This window comes from Perna viridis, chromosome 9 (assembly GCF_037379345.1).
Source record: "Perna viridis isolate PV_CMFRI_1.1 ecotype Kerala chromosome 9, ASM3737934v1, whole genome shotgun sequence".
Taxonomy (NCBI): domain Eukaryota; kingdom Metazoa; phylum Mollusca; class Bivalvia; order Mytilida; family Mytilidae; genus Perna; species Perna viridis.
Genome location: NC_142453.1, coordinates 8,940,823 through 8,954,498, shown reverse-complemented (window position 1 = coordinate 8,954,498; position 13,676 = coordinate 8,940,823). Strand labels below are relative to the sequence as shown.

General features: G+C 32.3%; 1 protein-coding gene across 1 annotated transcript; it reads left to right on the top strand.

Moving 5' to 3' along the window:
• The first annotated feature begins 3,929 nt into the window (after nucleotides 1–3,929).
• LOC148606576 (protein CASP-like) lies at nucleotides 3,930–11,866 on the top strand. Its single transcript, XM_088546125.1, has 8 exons — nucleotides 3,930–3,942; nucleotides 6,137–6,453; nucleotides 6,872–6,985; nucleotides 8,599–8,688; nucleotides 9,230–9,286; nucleotides 9,925–10,005; nucleotides 10,754–10,818; nucleotides 11,812–11,866. Exons 1-8 carry the CDS (start codon nucleotides 3,930–3,932, stop codon nucleotides 11,864–11,866), a joined length of 792 nt encoding a protein of 263 aa, XP_088402251.1.
• The last annotated feature ends 1,810 nt before the right edge of the window (nucleotides 11,867–13,676 follow it).

The following is a 13,676-nucleotide window of genomic DNA, read 5'->3' as shown; positions in this document are numbered from 1 at the left end:
TTGAATAAATCTTTCTATATATACAAATAAAATTTCTTATTATTGAATGTATGCTGCATTTTACTTCATTGTGTTGGATTTTGGCTATTCTGATGGAGGTTGCTAACGACTTTGACTGTCCTAACGGATGAATGCCTCTTTCTGAGATTCTATTAGTATCATCAAGAAGTAATCGATCATGTATCCATAAGTTGAGTTGAATCCCAGCCTTTTGACTACATGAATCGATTACTTTTGGTTGTTGATTCCAACTGATGCTGGGTTGAATCCTAGCCTTTTAACTATCTGGTCGATTACTTCTTGATCCGAGTGTATGCATCTGCGGTTAGACCGCTATGTTGAAGCTCTTGCCCTCTCCTAAGAGGGCCTGGTAGTGTTTCCAAATTCGTACGACAACTGTCGAGTTACTGTGACTATGGGTTCCTTGGTATCTTTTATATGAATTGTTTATTGGTTCACCTGAGTGACCTATTGAGCATATCATAACCACAGAAAAGACGAACCATCAACAAGTTACGCTTTCCGTAAAGGAATGTGTTCCAGTAACATTGATTAGTTGTATTCTTACTAAAGAAACATTTGGTTTTGTCACGTGTTTAATCCAAACAAATATCATAGATGGTTATTCAAATTACTTCTTACGGATGCTATAACTCACCCTTATCAAGTATATTCATAACCTATTGGCTATTGAATGATATTTAATATAAAAAAATATCCTCTCGTGCATTTAAAACGGAGCTGAGTGCTCCTTTAAAACATTTATAGGATATTAATTACTTAATGGTACGATTTATCGGTTCCTTTGACAAAAAAACTAATTCACTATCAATTTTTTAAACCGTAATATTAGCAAATTAGAGGGAAAATGTGTATACCTTAAGTCGACCTTAAGGTCTAAATATTGTGCTAGGTAGTTTGTCATAGGTCTGCTTTACTCCTTATCTGCATCAATCCATGGTATCATCTCTGTGTGGTAAATATAAAGATACATATGTAGACCATCATAATCGGGAAGTTTAGTGCTGTAGAATCTGGTTTATTTCATAATTGTCTTTAGAAATGTCTGTACCAAGTCAGGACCATTGCGTTGGTTTCATTTTTTTTTTCGGTTTTCTGCTTTGATATTGCCATTTGGTATATGGGCTCTACTTCTTTTGAGTATTCCTTGTAATTATTGTCTAGAGTTTGTCTGTCAGTTCGATTATTGTTCTTTTACCTTTATTCGTAAAACAGCTGAACGGCTAAAATACATCCTGAGCAATAATGTTACAAAGCATAACGAACCGAATGCATATTGTTTAAACTATATGGCTCATGATGATATTTTTTTCGTGTGTAAATTACTATGATCCAGTGCGCATTAGAAAGTCCGTACAGTATTTGACAAATTGATTTGGTCGTGTTTATGAGATGATAATGAATTTTTATGATGATATTTGACATGAAATTAATGATTTTTCAAACATGTCAGCCGTATCTTGTCATTACTTAACACGTATGAATTCATTAAAAGCCAAAATTAAATCATTTGGGCTGTAAATGTCATAATTATTTATTATCGTTGGGGAGTTTAATGGTGTAGAAGGTTCATACCATTAACTATGCATTAGGAAAGTATTGAAGGCTGACTGTGACCACCTGCAATGATACGAGGGTAACTTAAGAGGCTTGCCCTTCCGGCTCACCTTGTAATATAGGTTATAAATGAGTGTGAGGTTAAAAATGTTCAAAATCAAATACCAGCTGCAATGATAGATTACCTAAGAGCCCAATAATTTCAAAAATGCAAGAAATACTTTCTTTCGGCGTAGTTGGTCAAACGGAAACAAAAATATTAATATTCTTTTGAAGCTATTTTAAAGTTCGTGCTCCTTGGCATATATTGGCTGTCCTTTCTTATTTTCTTTTTTTAATTCTTGATTTTTGCGAGAATTTGTTTTTATGGGTACAAAGTGTACACAATTTTAATATTCATACCACATCGCACATTTTCTTTGCAATTTTTGGATGCAAAAGGGGATTCAATAAAAGGTCTTCTCATTATTCAACTACACCTATCTATTAAATCCTACTGGTGACTTTAGTTTCAGGTTCCATTAGCCCGTCCTGTTGATTGGTCAGACCGTTTTCAAATGTTCTATGATATATTGACTTGATATTTGGTGTATAGCTATACTAACCAAATATTTTTTTGTATTGTTGCTTGTGAGCTTGTGCATTTATTTGTCCATTTTTTTCTTCTTCCTACTTTAACGTACACTGTCTCTCTGAACGTTCTGAAAGTATAATAGTTTGGTGTTCTAACAAGGAGAAATCAAGGAAACCAAGGTTTTAGCGGAAATCAAAATAATCTAATCCAGGGACAAAGATCAGACATGGAAAACAGACATACACAACAAAGAACATAAAGTAACTAAAATCATACATACAAAGTAACAAATGTAAATAAGCAACTCGGTCTCCACTAAAAACGGAAAGCATGGATCAGATGCACCGATAGGGTAAGCGTCCTCTGCTTTTCTGATGTTGCCCTGTTAGACATTGTTTATCATATAACACTATATGTTATAATAATTGATAAGATTTATTGGGCTATCAAATCGTTTGGTGGTAAGACTACTTCTGTACTTTCACATTTGTTTTATGGTTAAGCGCATTTTTCCTCCCTGTTAATTTGGAGTAAAGTTTTATATATAGACTATCGTAGAATTACAGTTCTTAAATTGTTGAACTTGGAAGAAACGGTGGAGAATCCCATGTAAATTTGTTTAACTCCTTTTACATACTCTAGTAAAAGTTGTTGGTGCTGGATTTGACTTTCTATATATTGTGATATTTTAAGTTTTTAGTACTTCTAGTTTACAATGAAGTTTTGAATCTTGAACTTCCTTATTATTTGGTTCAAATACTACTGGTGAAAGTTAACTCTTTGAAACACGTGTACAGTTTACCGAAATTTACAATATTCTTATGATTGGTATTTTTGTTTTTATCATCAAATGAGTGTTTTTAATCGATGACCTCTTGTTTACGGTATGTGTTTGTTTAACAACTGATTAAGGTAGTAATACATGATCGTAATCAAATTGTTATTGGAAATTTTCTTACGCTATTGTCAAATGTTTCATCGTAATGTAAGGCAACTTACGGAGTATAACACAATCATCAACCATGTAGTTTGGTGTTGTATTGGAATGCTAGACAACTTTGGCTAAACGCAATGTACCAAGGTTTACTAAACATTAATTTTATGTGTTAAGTTGTCATATTTGTTTAAAACGTTAGATGGTACATCATTGTAAAATGTCATTGCATTGTCAACACCATTTTCGATATTTTGGCACAGGTGTGGTTTTAGGGTTCGTCAAAATTAGCCGCACATTATTTTGATATGTTTTATCATATTATTAATGTACTAACAAAGTTATCACTTTGTGGGCAATTAAACAGTTATTAAAGTGGCAAAATCGTGTTTTGCAGTGCTTTGTGGTTTTTAACAATTTTGACAAAAACACAAAGAATGGTTTTTGTTTGAACCAACTGGCTTTTTACTATTTTTAAAGTACAGATCAAATACATTAATATATGCTTTGTTACTGTGTTTTCACCGTATTCATTTTTTAACAACGAGTAACATACTGCACCAATGCTGTTGTAATGGATTTGCTGTTTTGTCTTTTGTTGTTTCTTGTTATTGTGTGTTGTTGTTTTTGGGTTATTTTTTTCTTTTTGTAAGTTAAGTTGTTTGTTTTTGTATTTTTTTTGTTAGGTATGTATTTTTTTCTAAAGTTTTTGTAAGGCTTTATGTACTTTAGTCCTCAAAGTACCATTCCCTTCCTGATAGTGCTTACTAGATTTTAATTGTTCTTTGCTACAATTAATATACTGAAAGATTAGTTCGCTGAACATAGCATCGAAACAAGTACATGTTAATGAAAGGTAATGACAAAATAACAGAACTAACAACCTCGAGTCAAAGGTCAAAAGGAAACTTCGTTCAACAAACAGCAACATCAGAGTAAAACCCGGAAAGTTTGAAACTACCGTAATGATCCTGACTTGGTATAGGCATTTCCAATAGAAAAATTCCGTAGCGCTCCAAACCTTCCGCTTTCTTACGTTTCATTATTTCCGGTTAATTTCAGCATAAAATGGCAGCAAAAAATTGTCACAGGTCTAAATCGGTAAAATCAGTAGTCAAAATAGTGCCAAGGATATGAACTATAAACAAGTAAAAAATATAAGGAACTAACTGCAATAGAAGTTTAGCAAATCCGAATATCTTGTTTTCTCAGAAGTAATTTCAAACCTGTCTTGCATATCAATAGAATAATTTTAAATAAAACAACTGAAATGGTATTCCCCTACCCAAGTGATGTTGATATTATGGAATCACTTTGTTCATCAGTCTGTCTATCCGTCATCCCATCCATCCGAATTTCGTCGCAAATATATCGACTTCCATTTCGTGCGACTCGCTTACCCTACCGGTTCACCTGGTCCATGCTCCCAATTTTTAGTGGAGTTCGAGTTGCTCATTTGCATTTGTTACTTTGTATGTATGAGTTTAGTTACTTCATGTTCTTTGTTGTGTATGTCTGTTTTCCATGTCTGGTCTTTGTCCCTGGATTACATTCTTTTGATAACCGCTATAACCTTGGTTCCCGGTATTATCCTTTCCATTTTATTTGATATGGACCTATAGTGTGGGTATACTTACTTGTAGAACGACAACGCGTACAACTTTGCGTTTTTCTTTGCATAGATGACTTTTTATTTGACAAGAAAACAGAAATTGCCATCAGTACAATTAAAAAGATTGAATAGAAAGTTTTGTTTTGTTTTGTTTTGTTTTTCCTTTAATGCATCAAAGCAAAAGTGTTGTAATACAATGTGTTAAAATAACCCAATCCTTTAAGTTTTTCGATATACATTAAGGAACCTTACATAAAACGATTTTATTGTTTATTGTTGACGTAGTTTGATCTAGGGTCAAAATAATAAAAGAAACAAATGAAACAAAGATTGTTATGCATCATAAAATCGTTTCACATAGTTACATAAGTACAACGATATTTTATATTTTGTCACATTTTCATCAATTACTAGCCTTAAACATCACTTAAGAACATATATTTTCCGATTGTTTTCCATTTCATTCATAATTGATAAATTATGTGCTGTTTCATCAAATGATTTCGTACATCTGTACATATGTAGACAGACACACTTTCCTTCAGGATTAATGGCTATAATATACTGATCTGACCGAACAATGTACTGATGGTCGTAGTTAATTGAAAATCATTGTTTGCCCTTTCATTTCCTAAACTCGTTTATTAGAAAAACCAAATTGCAACATTTACACCTTTATCATATTTTTATAGTATCTGTATTATTCTGTTATCTTTAAGGTGTTTTTGTGCACATAATATAGTTACAGCTATAGACCTTTCTATGTTTTTAATATAACGAACTTCTTTGTCTTTATGGTGAAATATGAATTGAAAGAGTAATCAAGGGAACCAAGGTTATAGGATAATCAAAAGAATGTAATCCAGGGACAAAGACCAGACATGGAAAACAGACATACACAACAAAGAACATAAAGTAACTAAAATCATACATACAAAGTAACAGAAGTAAATGAGCAACTCGGACTCCACTAAAAACTGGGAGCATGGACCAGGTGCATATATGAATTTTAAAAAGTAGAGATACAACAACTGACATATATATCCATTATTTTCCTTTGTATCTTATTCTTATGTAAATCTCATTTCTGTGCTTAGTGTTGGTTCAAAAGCATAGTTAGAACCAAGGTTTGGTAAAGCAGTAGTAGTTATGTGTACATCCTAAGCATTTTGGAATTATATTTTTGGAAAAAACTGTCATTATTCGGTGTTTTTTAATATACGACATAATTCTGTAGGACAAATGTCAATCATAAGGTCTGGTTGTACTCATTGCAACAATGAAGTGTTATCAGTCTTGTACATACTATCAAATGCGAAAAAGCTATATAAATTTGCTTCTTGTAAGGAAATTTTGTTACGTGCTCATATACTATGTACTTTCTGATACGTAGTTCCGTATGTTCAATAAGTTAAAAAGTATTTATTTCTGTCTGTAGATAAGTACAAGAATCTACAAGTTGAATATCAGGAAGCAGTAAAAACAGCACAGGAACAGAAACAACTAATAACCCAACTAGAAGAAGATCTCAGAAGCGTCAATGCATTATCGTCCATGTTTAGAGGTGTCCCTGAAGGACAAAACGTCCTGCCCCCTGGCGGTGAAGCTGAGATGGTTGCTGAGGTTGTGAAAGATGTAGCCGCTCCAGTGGCTATCACAGTAGACCCTGCTAACAATTCGGCTGCCGATTCACTTCTCCCGATCATACAGAGTCAAAGAGAGAGATATAGGCTCCGTGCACAGGAACTCGAGGCAGTACGTATACTAGTATATATAATCTCATGCTGCAATGTTTTAGAAGATTTTGTTAATTAGTATTTTTCTTGTAAAAATCTTTCCATTAAAATTTTAGTGTATATAAACGTTTTCATTAGCAACGATTTAAAACAATAAGATGTCAACTGCTTGAGTTTTGAAATATTGCTCCTTTATTAAATACTTTTATTGGGAATCTGTTGCTATTTTGTTTTTAAATATCGTTTTGCACATGAAATATTCATGTGGAAAGTTTACATGAAATTCATATTTAGGTGTGATTCTTATGAATGTCAAAAATGATTAAAATGACTTTCTCCTGAACTCCATCACACAATTTCCTTGTTAGATTCGGAATAAAATGGGGTAAAATCGACATTGTTATCATGTAATATTATTGTGCCTATTTGTTTTACAGCAAACCCTTGGACAACAGCAACAAGTCACACTGCTGCAGAACGAGATAGACAAACTAAGATCTGATAATGTGAAGTTGTACGAGAAGATTCGGTTCTTGCAGAGTTATCCACAGGTATTTTACTTGTTTTTAACATATTTGTTTTTCGTTGGAAACAAAATAGATTGGGCAAGTAATCATGGGAACCACAGTTTGCGTGGTAATCAAAAGGAAATATTTCAAGGATAAAGACTAGACAGGGAAGATAGACACTAAAAACAAAGAACATGGAATAACCAAAACAATACGTATAAATTAACAAAAGTAAATGATTTACTTGAACTCCACTAAAAAAACTGGAAGCGTATACCAAGTGCACCGGTAGAGCAAGCGTTCTCTTCTTTTCTTCAATCACTGTCGAGTTGCTTATAAAATGTGAATTCCGGGGTAGACCAAAGACGAAAGGAAAACTGTGGCACGATGGACTAATCGGTTGTCGGTTGAGCAGAAAGTACAATGACACACGAGTTCATGAATATAACCATAAAACTTTTGTAGTGATGACTTTAATCTGGACAAAAGCAAATCATATTTTAGTCCTTTCCTATTTATGATACATAGATATGCATGAATATGACATGAGATAGCTAATTATAAATATTGTAGTGTATGACTTCCAGTGGAGGGTAGAGAAAATACAGTTTTGGAATAAGGGTTATGTAATGCCGATTTTCAACACAGCAAAAACAATGTTAGCATCACCTTCATGTAAAAAATCATTAGAATATAAAACTGTTACATCGTAACGTGATTAGCATTACCATGATCTTGTAATGCCTAGTTGAGTTTATTGTTTCTCAAAATCTCTTTAATATCGAAAATAATGACATTTTGTTTATAAAATTGTGTCTCCTTAAGTAATGTTTCTTAAGGAGGTAGACGTAGGGTAAGGGACACAACTCTTAAAAATCATTGGAACGTTTGTATTCAGCATTTTACATCAATCTTGTGTAAGCATCTAATTAACTTGGATTCATTTTATTCTGCTTCAAACGAAAGCTTGAGAGGCTTTGGTGAAATTGAATATGATACAAACATATCACTGATATTATTAGGTATGTCCTTTACCCTAGATCTACCTCCTTAAGTCAGAACTATGACGTACTGATATACAAAGAAAACAGGTTGTAGAGAACACTTAAGTAACAGTCTGTATAAAAATCAGGAGGTGATTCGTGCATGTCAAAACCCCACCGAATTCAGTTTTATTTCTTGTTAAGAAACAGAAACTGATCACATAATCATTAGTTTTTCATTTGGTTGTTGCCTTTGAGATAAAAATTATATAGATTGTAAATGAAATTTGGACTTTGCAAGAGTTATCGATCTTGATTTGGCTTCATTTGGTTGATTTTAGTGGGAGATGAGTGTATGATTTTCTGAATGCAGAAAAAGTTGTTGTGAAAGTATTGCATATGTAGACTTTAAAAGCATTGTTTGTTCGGTAGGTTTTTCTTTACCATGAATCACTTTACCATTTGCTTTGTCTGAATTTTTTTGTGGACTGGTACTTTTACTTTATGCTATATATAAAATCATGGTTTTCGTATTAAAACTTTTTGTTCATATTAAGTAAATAAAATTATTTCACGTTGTAAAATGAATGATTATATACTAGTGCATCAAAAATTGAATAAGTCATTTTAATTGATGTTTTAATTGAAATAAATATTTTTTACACGTTTTAGGGAGGAACATCAAGAGATGATGGAACTGAAACAAGATATGCATCACATTACGAAGAAAAGTTGGATCCATTCTCTAAGTTCTCTAAGAAGGTAGTTCATTATTTATCAAATGCAAACCTGAATTAAAAATGAAAAATAAACAAGAAGTTGTCTTTATTTATGTGTTGTTATGTACATGATTTTAATTAATTTGCTGTTGTTTATGTTAAGTTTTGTTTATTTGTTGTTTTTTTTTTTGCATATAATCTTCTGATCAAAGGAACATGGTATTTTAAGAGCATTCTTTATAATTTAATTCCGGACTTAAGGTAGTAGACCTAGGGTAAGGGACACAACTCTTACAACTCATTGGAACGTTTGTATTCACCATTTTATACCAATCTCATGTAAGCATCAAAGTAACCTGGACTGATTTCATTCTGTTTCAAAGGGAAATTTGAAAGGCTTTGATGAAGTTGTATATGATACAAATTTATCACTGATTTGAAGAGCTATGTCCCTTATCCCATGTCTACCTCCTTAATGGAAATATTACTACATTGTTTTTTCACTCTTGAACATTATTTGCTTCGTGTCTTTTTAATAATACATTCAATTACAAATTTTAAAGATAAATATTTATTAATTTCAGGAGAAACAACGACGTTACATGAATCTCAAGCCTTATGATAAGATCACTTTGAGTATGGTAAGGTGTTCTAATATTTATAACACGCTTTGTGGGATATACTTATAATAATCATGGTGTCCGTTTGTCTGTTTTTAACTTTTTTTTAAGTTATCATCACAGCCCCTGGATATTTTGCCAGAAGCTTTATTTAAGTATGCCATATCCTGGGATTTGATTTCATGCTGAAGGAAATCAACTTCTTGTTTGATGACTTGTTTAAATTTTGTTTATGTGGTTATTTTGGTGGAGAGCGAGTTGTTTTTTTGTCAAATTTTCAAACGGTTTTTCTAATTTGGTTTATGCATTTCAACTTAAAATAGAGCGTTCAATTGCAAGTCATATCTTTAATTAATTGAACGCATATGCAAATTAAAATTAAACAGGGGAACTAAAACATACACACAGAAAACTAAATTCTGATGAATTATGTGGACTATACCAAGTACAAACAAAATGAACCTCCTTATTTTATTACTTTGTAATGATATCACATGTTTGCCATCTTCCATATTTTCTAAATATGAAAGTTTTTATTTAAAACTGTAAATGATTAAGGCAAATTATATATTCACATCGGATTAAAATATTCAATGCATTATAAATTAACTTGTTATAAAATACAATAATACCACTTAATTGAATCTTTTATTTTTTAGGGACGATTTATTCTAGGAAATAAAACTGCAAGAACTGTAACTTTCTTTTACACCCTTCTGTTGCACAGTCTGATATTCTTGGTGAGTGTATTTCATAAGAAAAAAATGCTTTCAGACCCAAAAAAGTAAATTTTTTTTTACATAATCAACAAAGAAATATGAAGTAACCATAATTACGCATACGAGAAACAAAGGTTTGAGTAAGCCGGGATCTGTGAAAATTGGGAGAAATGACAAGGTGCACCGGTAGTGCAAGCATCCTCTGCTTTTCTAGACTCACCCACCAAGTTGCACTGAATTCCTTGTTACGTGATCATTAATTTCAATTAAGGAATTTTGAATGACAATGATTTCCTTTACATTGTAAAAAAATGATCGTTTTAGAATAATTCTGTCTTGAACAAAATGTTTTTATCAAACTATATATTTGTAACTAAATATTGATTTAACGTCACGAAAGATGTTTCCAAGACATCTCCAGTCAATCAATTCTAGCTTGGGTGCTTGTGACCTGTTGAAAGTTCATTTCGTTTTTGTTTTCTCGTCTGCTCCATTTAAAAAAAAACTAGTAAAGGTGTCACTGCTGCAGTAGGTACAGAAGGCGAGGTTGATGAGATATTTGCGATATCTTCCACCAAAGCAGTATTATGGATTAAAAATAGTGAAGTATTATTTGTTTGACAAGTTAAGACAACTGAGTTGTATAAATGTGATTGTTGTATGAAAGGAAATTTAGATTTCTCAGCGTAGTAGTAATGAACAAAATGCTACTGTTACAATTACTACCAATATTTTTACTCTCTAAATGAAATGTTTTAATGTTTTATAGGTGTTGTACAAACTTGCTCACACTGAGTCATGCAAGAGGGACGTGTCTGCCGATTGGCACCAGAAGTGAGTTGCTTATTAAGTTAAAACTGTAAATACTTACTGTGCGAAAAAACTGTTTCAAAAATTATTTTTTTTTACTTTCGAACTCAAACTCCGAAAATCAGATTAATAGAACCATATTAAGAAAATATTTTAAGACTTGCATAGAAATATATTTATTTAATTGTACATAAAAAAGTTCAGTGTAGCCCACACAACATTAAATTGAATATACAGAAGAAAACTTTTGGTTAACTTATTGAGATGAAATGATTACATTTATTTTAACTCGTGATTTACCCAACTGTTTTTAATTTATTGTATTAAGTGTAAGTGTTTGTTAGAATCAGGCAAATGGAAAAAAAACATGCATGTCAAAACCCCACCGATCTGACAATATGATTTCACACAATGCTTTTTTTAATTTGAAAAAAACATTATTTGAACTGTGCATCATATGATATGCTCAGAAATTTTTCAATAGTGAGGTTTTTGGCAGAGATATCCGCCCTTGAAATGTTCATTTTCAGTGCATTTCAATGAAATTGTAACTCAATGGTCCAGCGTGATATGAAAAATCTTGTCCGTTTTCCTTGATTCTTATTGTGCAAATAGGCAAATTACACTATCAAAATGCGGGTTTTTTTCATACCATGTTTTTTCGACTGCCTCATTCTTACAAGGACTGACACTTAAAACTTTCACATTTTTATTCAATAAAAGACACAGCCTAACGTTAAGGACTGATCCAGTATAATATATATGAGGAATTGCGGGAAGGCACTTCTATTCTTTGTGTTTGGGTGGGTGGTCAGGGCTCTTTGCAAAATATAAAATTTAATCCAAAACATCAATAGAACTTCCGTGGGTGGCCTCCTGGTGAAAAAATGCCTTCCCCGGGTACCTAATATCTTTCTTTTTTATGGAACAGTCCTTAGTACTATTCTAATTTTAACATACGTATACAGATAAAATCGAAACGATGTGAAATTATTACTTACATGATATATTTTGTAGGTATGCTGACCACATGATGAAAGTTCACGGAGGAGGGCACGGACATCCAGACTAACGTCGCTACATTCATATGTATATTACTGAAATCAAATATTCAAAATCTTATTAAGAACAGACGAAACAATTGCCAACTACGTCAGCTGTAAAATGCCTAAAATCGAAATATATTTTGATTTACCTTTACCAAACAAGTGATACATGTACAACATTTGAGAAAAAGGAAAAGGAAACAATATATTTGTATATTTGAAAATAAGTATAAACCAGTAAGACTGCTACAACTAGTTATATACATTGTATACTATATAAACATAACAGCTTTTAAATTAATTCAGCTTTTATATTTTTATGACGAAGCATTTATAATTTTATTGATTTTGGATGGAATCAGATCGTTTTGCTGAAATTCTTCAGCACCGTATACCATTAAAAAAACGTGTAATGAGATATTTTTGGGAGAAATCGTCTGCGTAAAATATTGTAATATATTATAGAAAACCTGCAAAAAGTGGTGTACAGTAATTTCACTTTTTGAAGATTAATGAATGGGAAATTGGTTTTGGGAACAAAATGAATCATTCATGCCTTTATGAATTTGGGAAGTTTGACGTTTTGTGTATTATTTTATTGTTAATTGTTTGTCACAAATGCAAGTTGATGGGACATTTAATAAAGAACTTTTGGGAAATTATGTTAGTTAAGTCTTATTCTTATTCCATTACATTGCAATTTGATTAACGTGATATTTAATTTTAAACTTCTATATGACCCTGGTGGTCAAACAGAAAAATAGATTGCTCGTGCAGCGGTTCCACGAAATGTAAGGAGTTTGTTCTTGTGATGGGTGCACAAAATTGCTAGAAATGTTGTGACCTTACGTCTTCTTGATCTATGCCTTTCATCTTGAAACAATACTTCTATTTCGATGAAGTACAAATCGGTTCAACTAACGTATACAGCGTACACGAGAACATATAATTCCCTGCTCAGATAATTTGGCATAGAGATGAAAAAAAAAGCCACCGCCTTATTCGTTTGACCTAAACCTAAATCAAAAGATTTCCTTTTTTCGACAATTGCCAAGAGAAGGTCAAGAGAAAGGAAGACTCGTCGTAATCTCGGTTGATACATCCCCTTAACACTTTTTGGCTATAAGTACAAATTGAATTTCAGCCCTTTAAGCTGGAAACTCTAGTGTTTATGAAGATGACGTGAAAAGAGCTCTTAAATCTATGTAAAAATAAATCATGTTTAAAAAGATTTTGCCTGTGTAAGAGTAATCAAGGGAACCAAGATTCGATCGGTAATCAAATTTAAAGAATATATTCCAATTAGGACAAAGACAGAACAAATAATCCAAATAACACGCGCCAAGAAACAAAAGTAAATGAGCAACCTGGAATCCACTGAAAACCGGAAGTATGGACCAAGTGCACCGGTAGAGTAAGCGTTGTAACGATGGTTCAACTAACAACAATTTGTGTGTATTTTTCATGTAGAAGGAAATCGTCAAAAATGCATTTAACAAAATAAAGAGAAAAGTGGTGCAGTGAGAAATATTCAACAAATAATATACAGCCAGGGAATAAAAATTCAAACGAAATGGAAAAGCAAGACAATCCAAAAGCTTCATGGAGAAACATCCATTACGGCGACATATCCAAGATGTCATCCTTGGTTTCTAAGCTCGGAGGAAAGGGATGATTGCAAATATTATTCATACCGAATATGCAAATGTTTATACATTTTGCATGCATTCGTCCAATTAAGGATTATGAGAATCATTGAAAATTACATTGATTCTATATAATCTCTTATGATGTTAGTGTTGTAATCACGGAAACGGTAAGGGATTCTACATAATT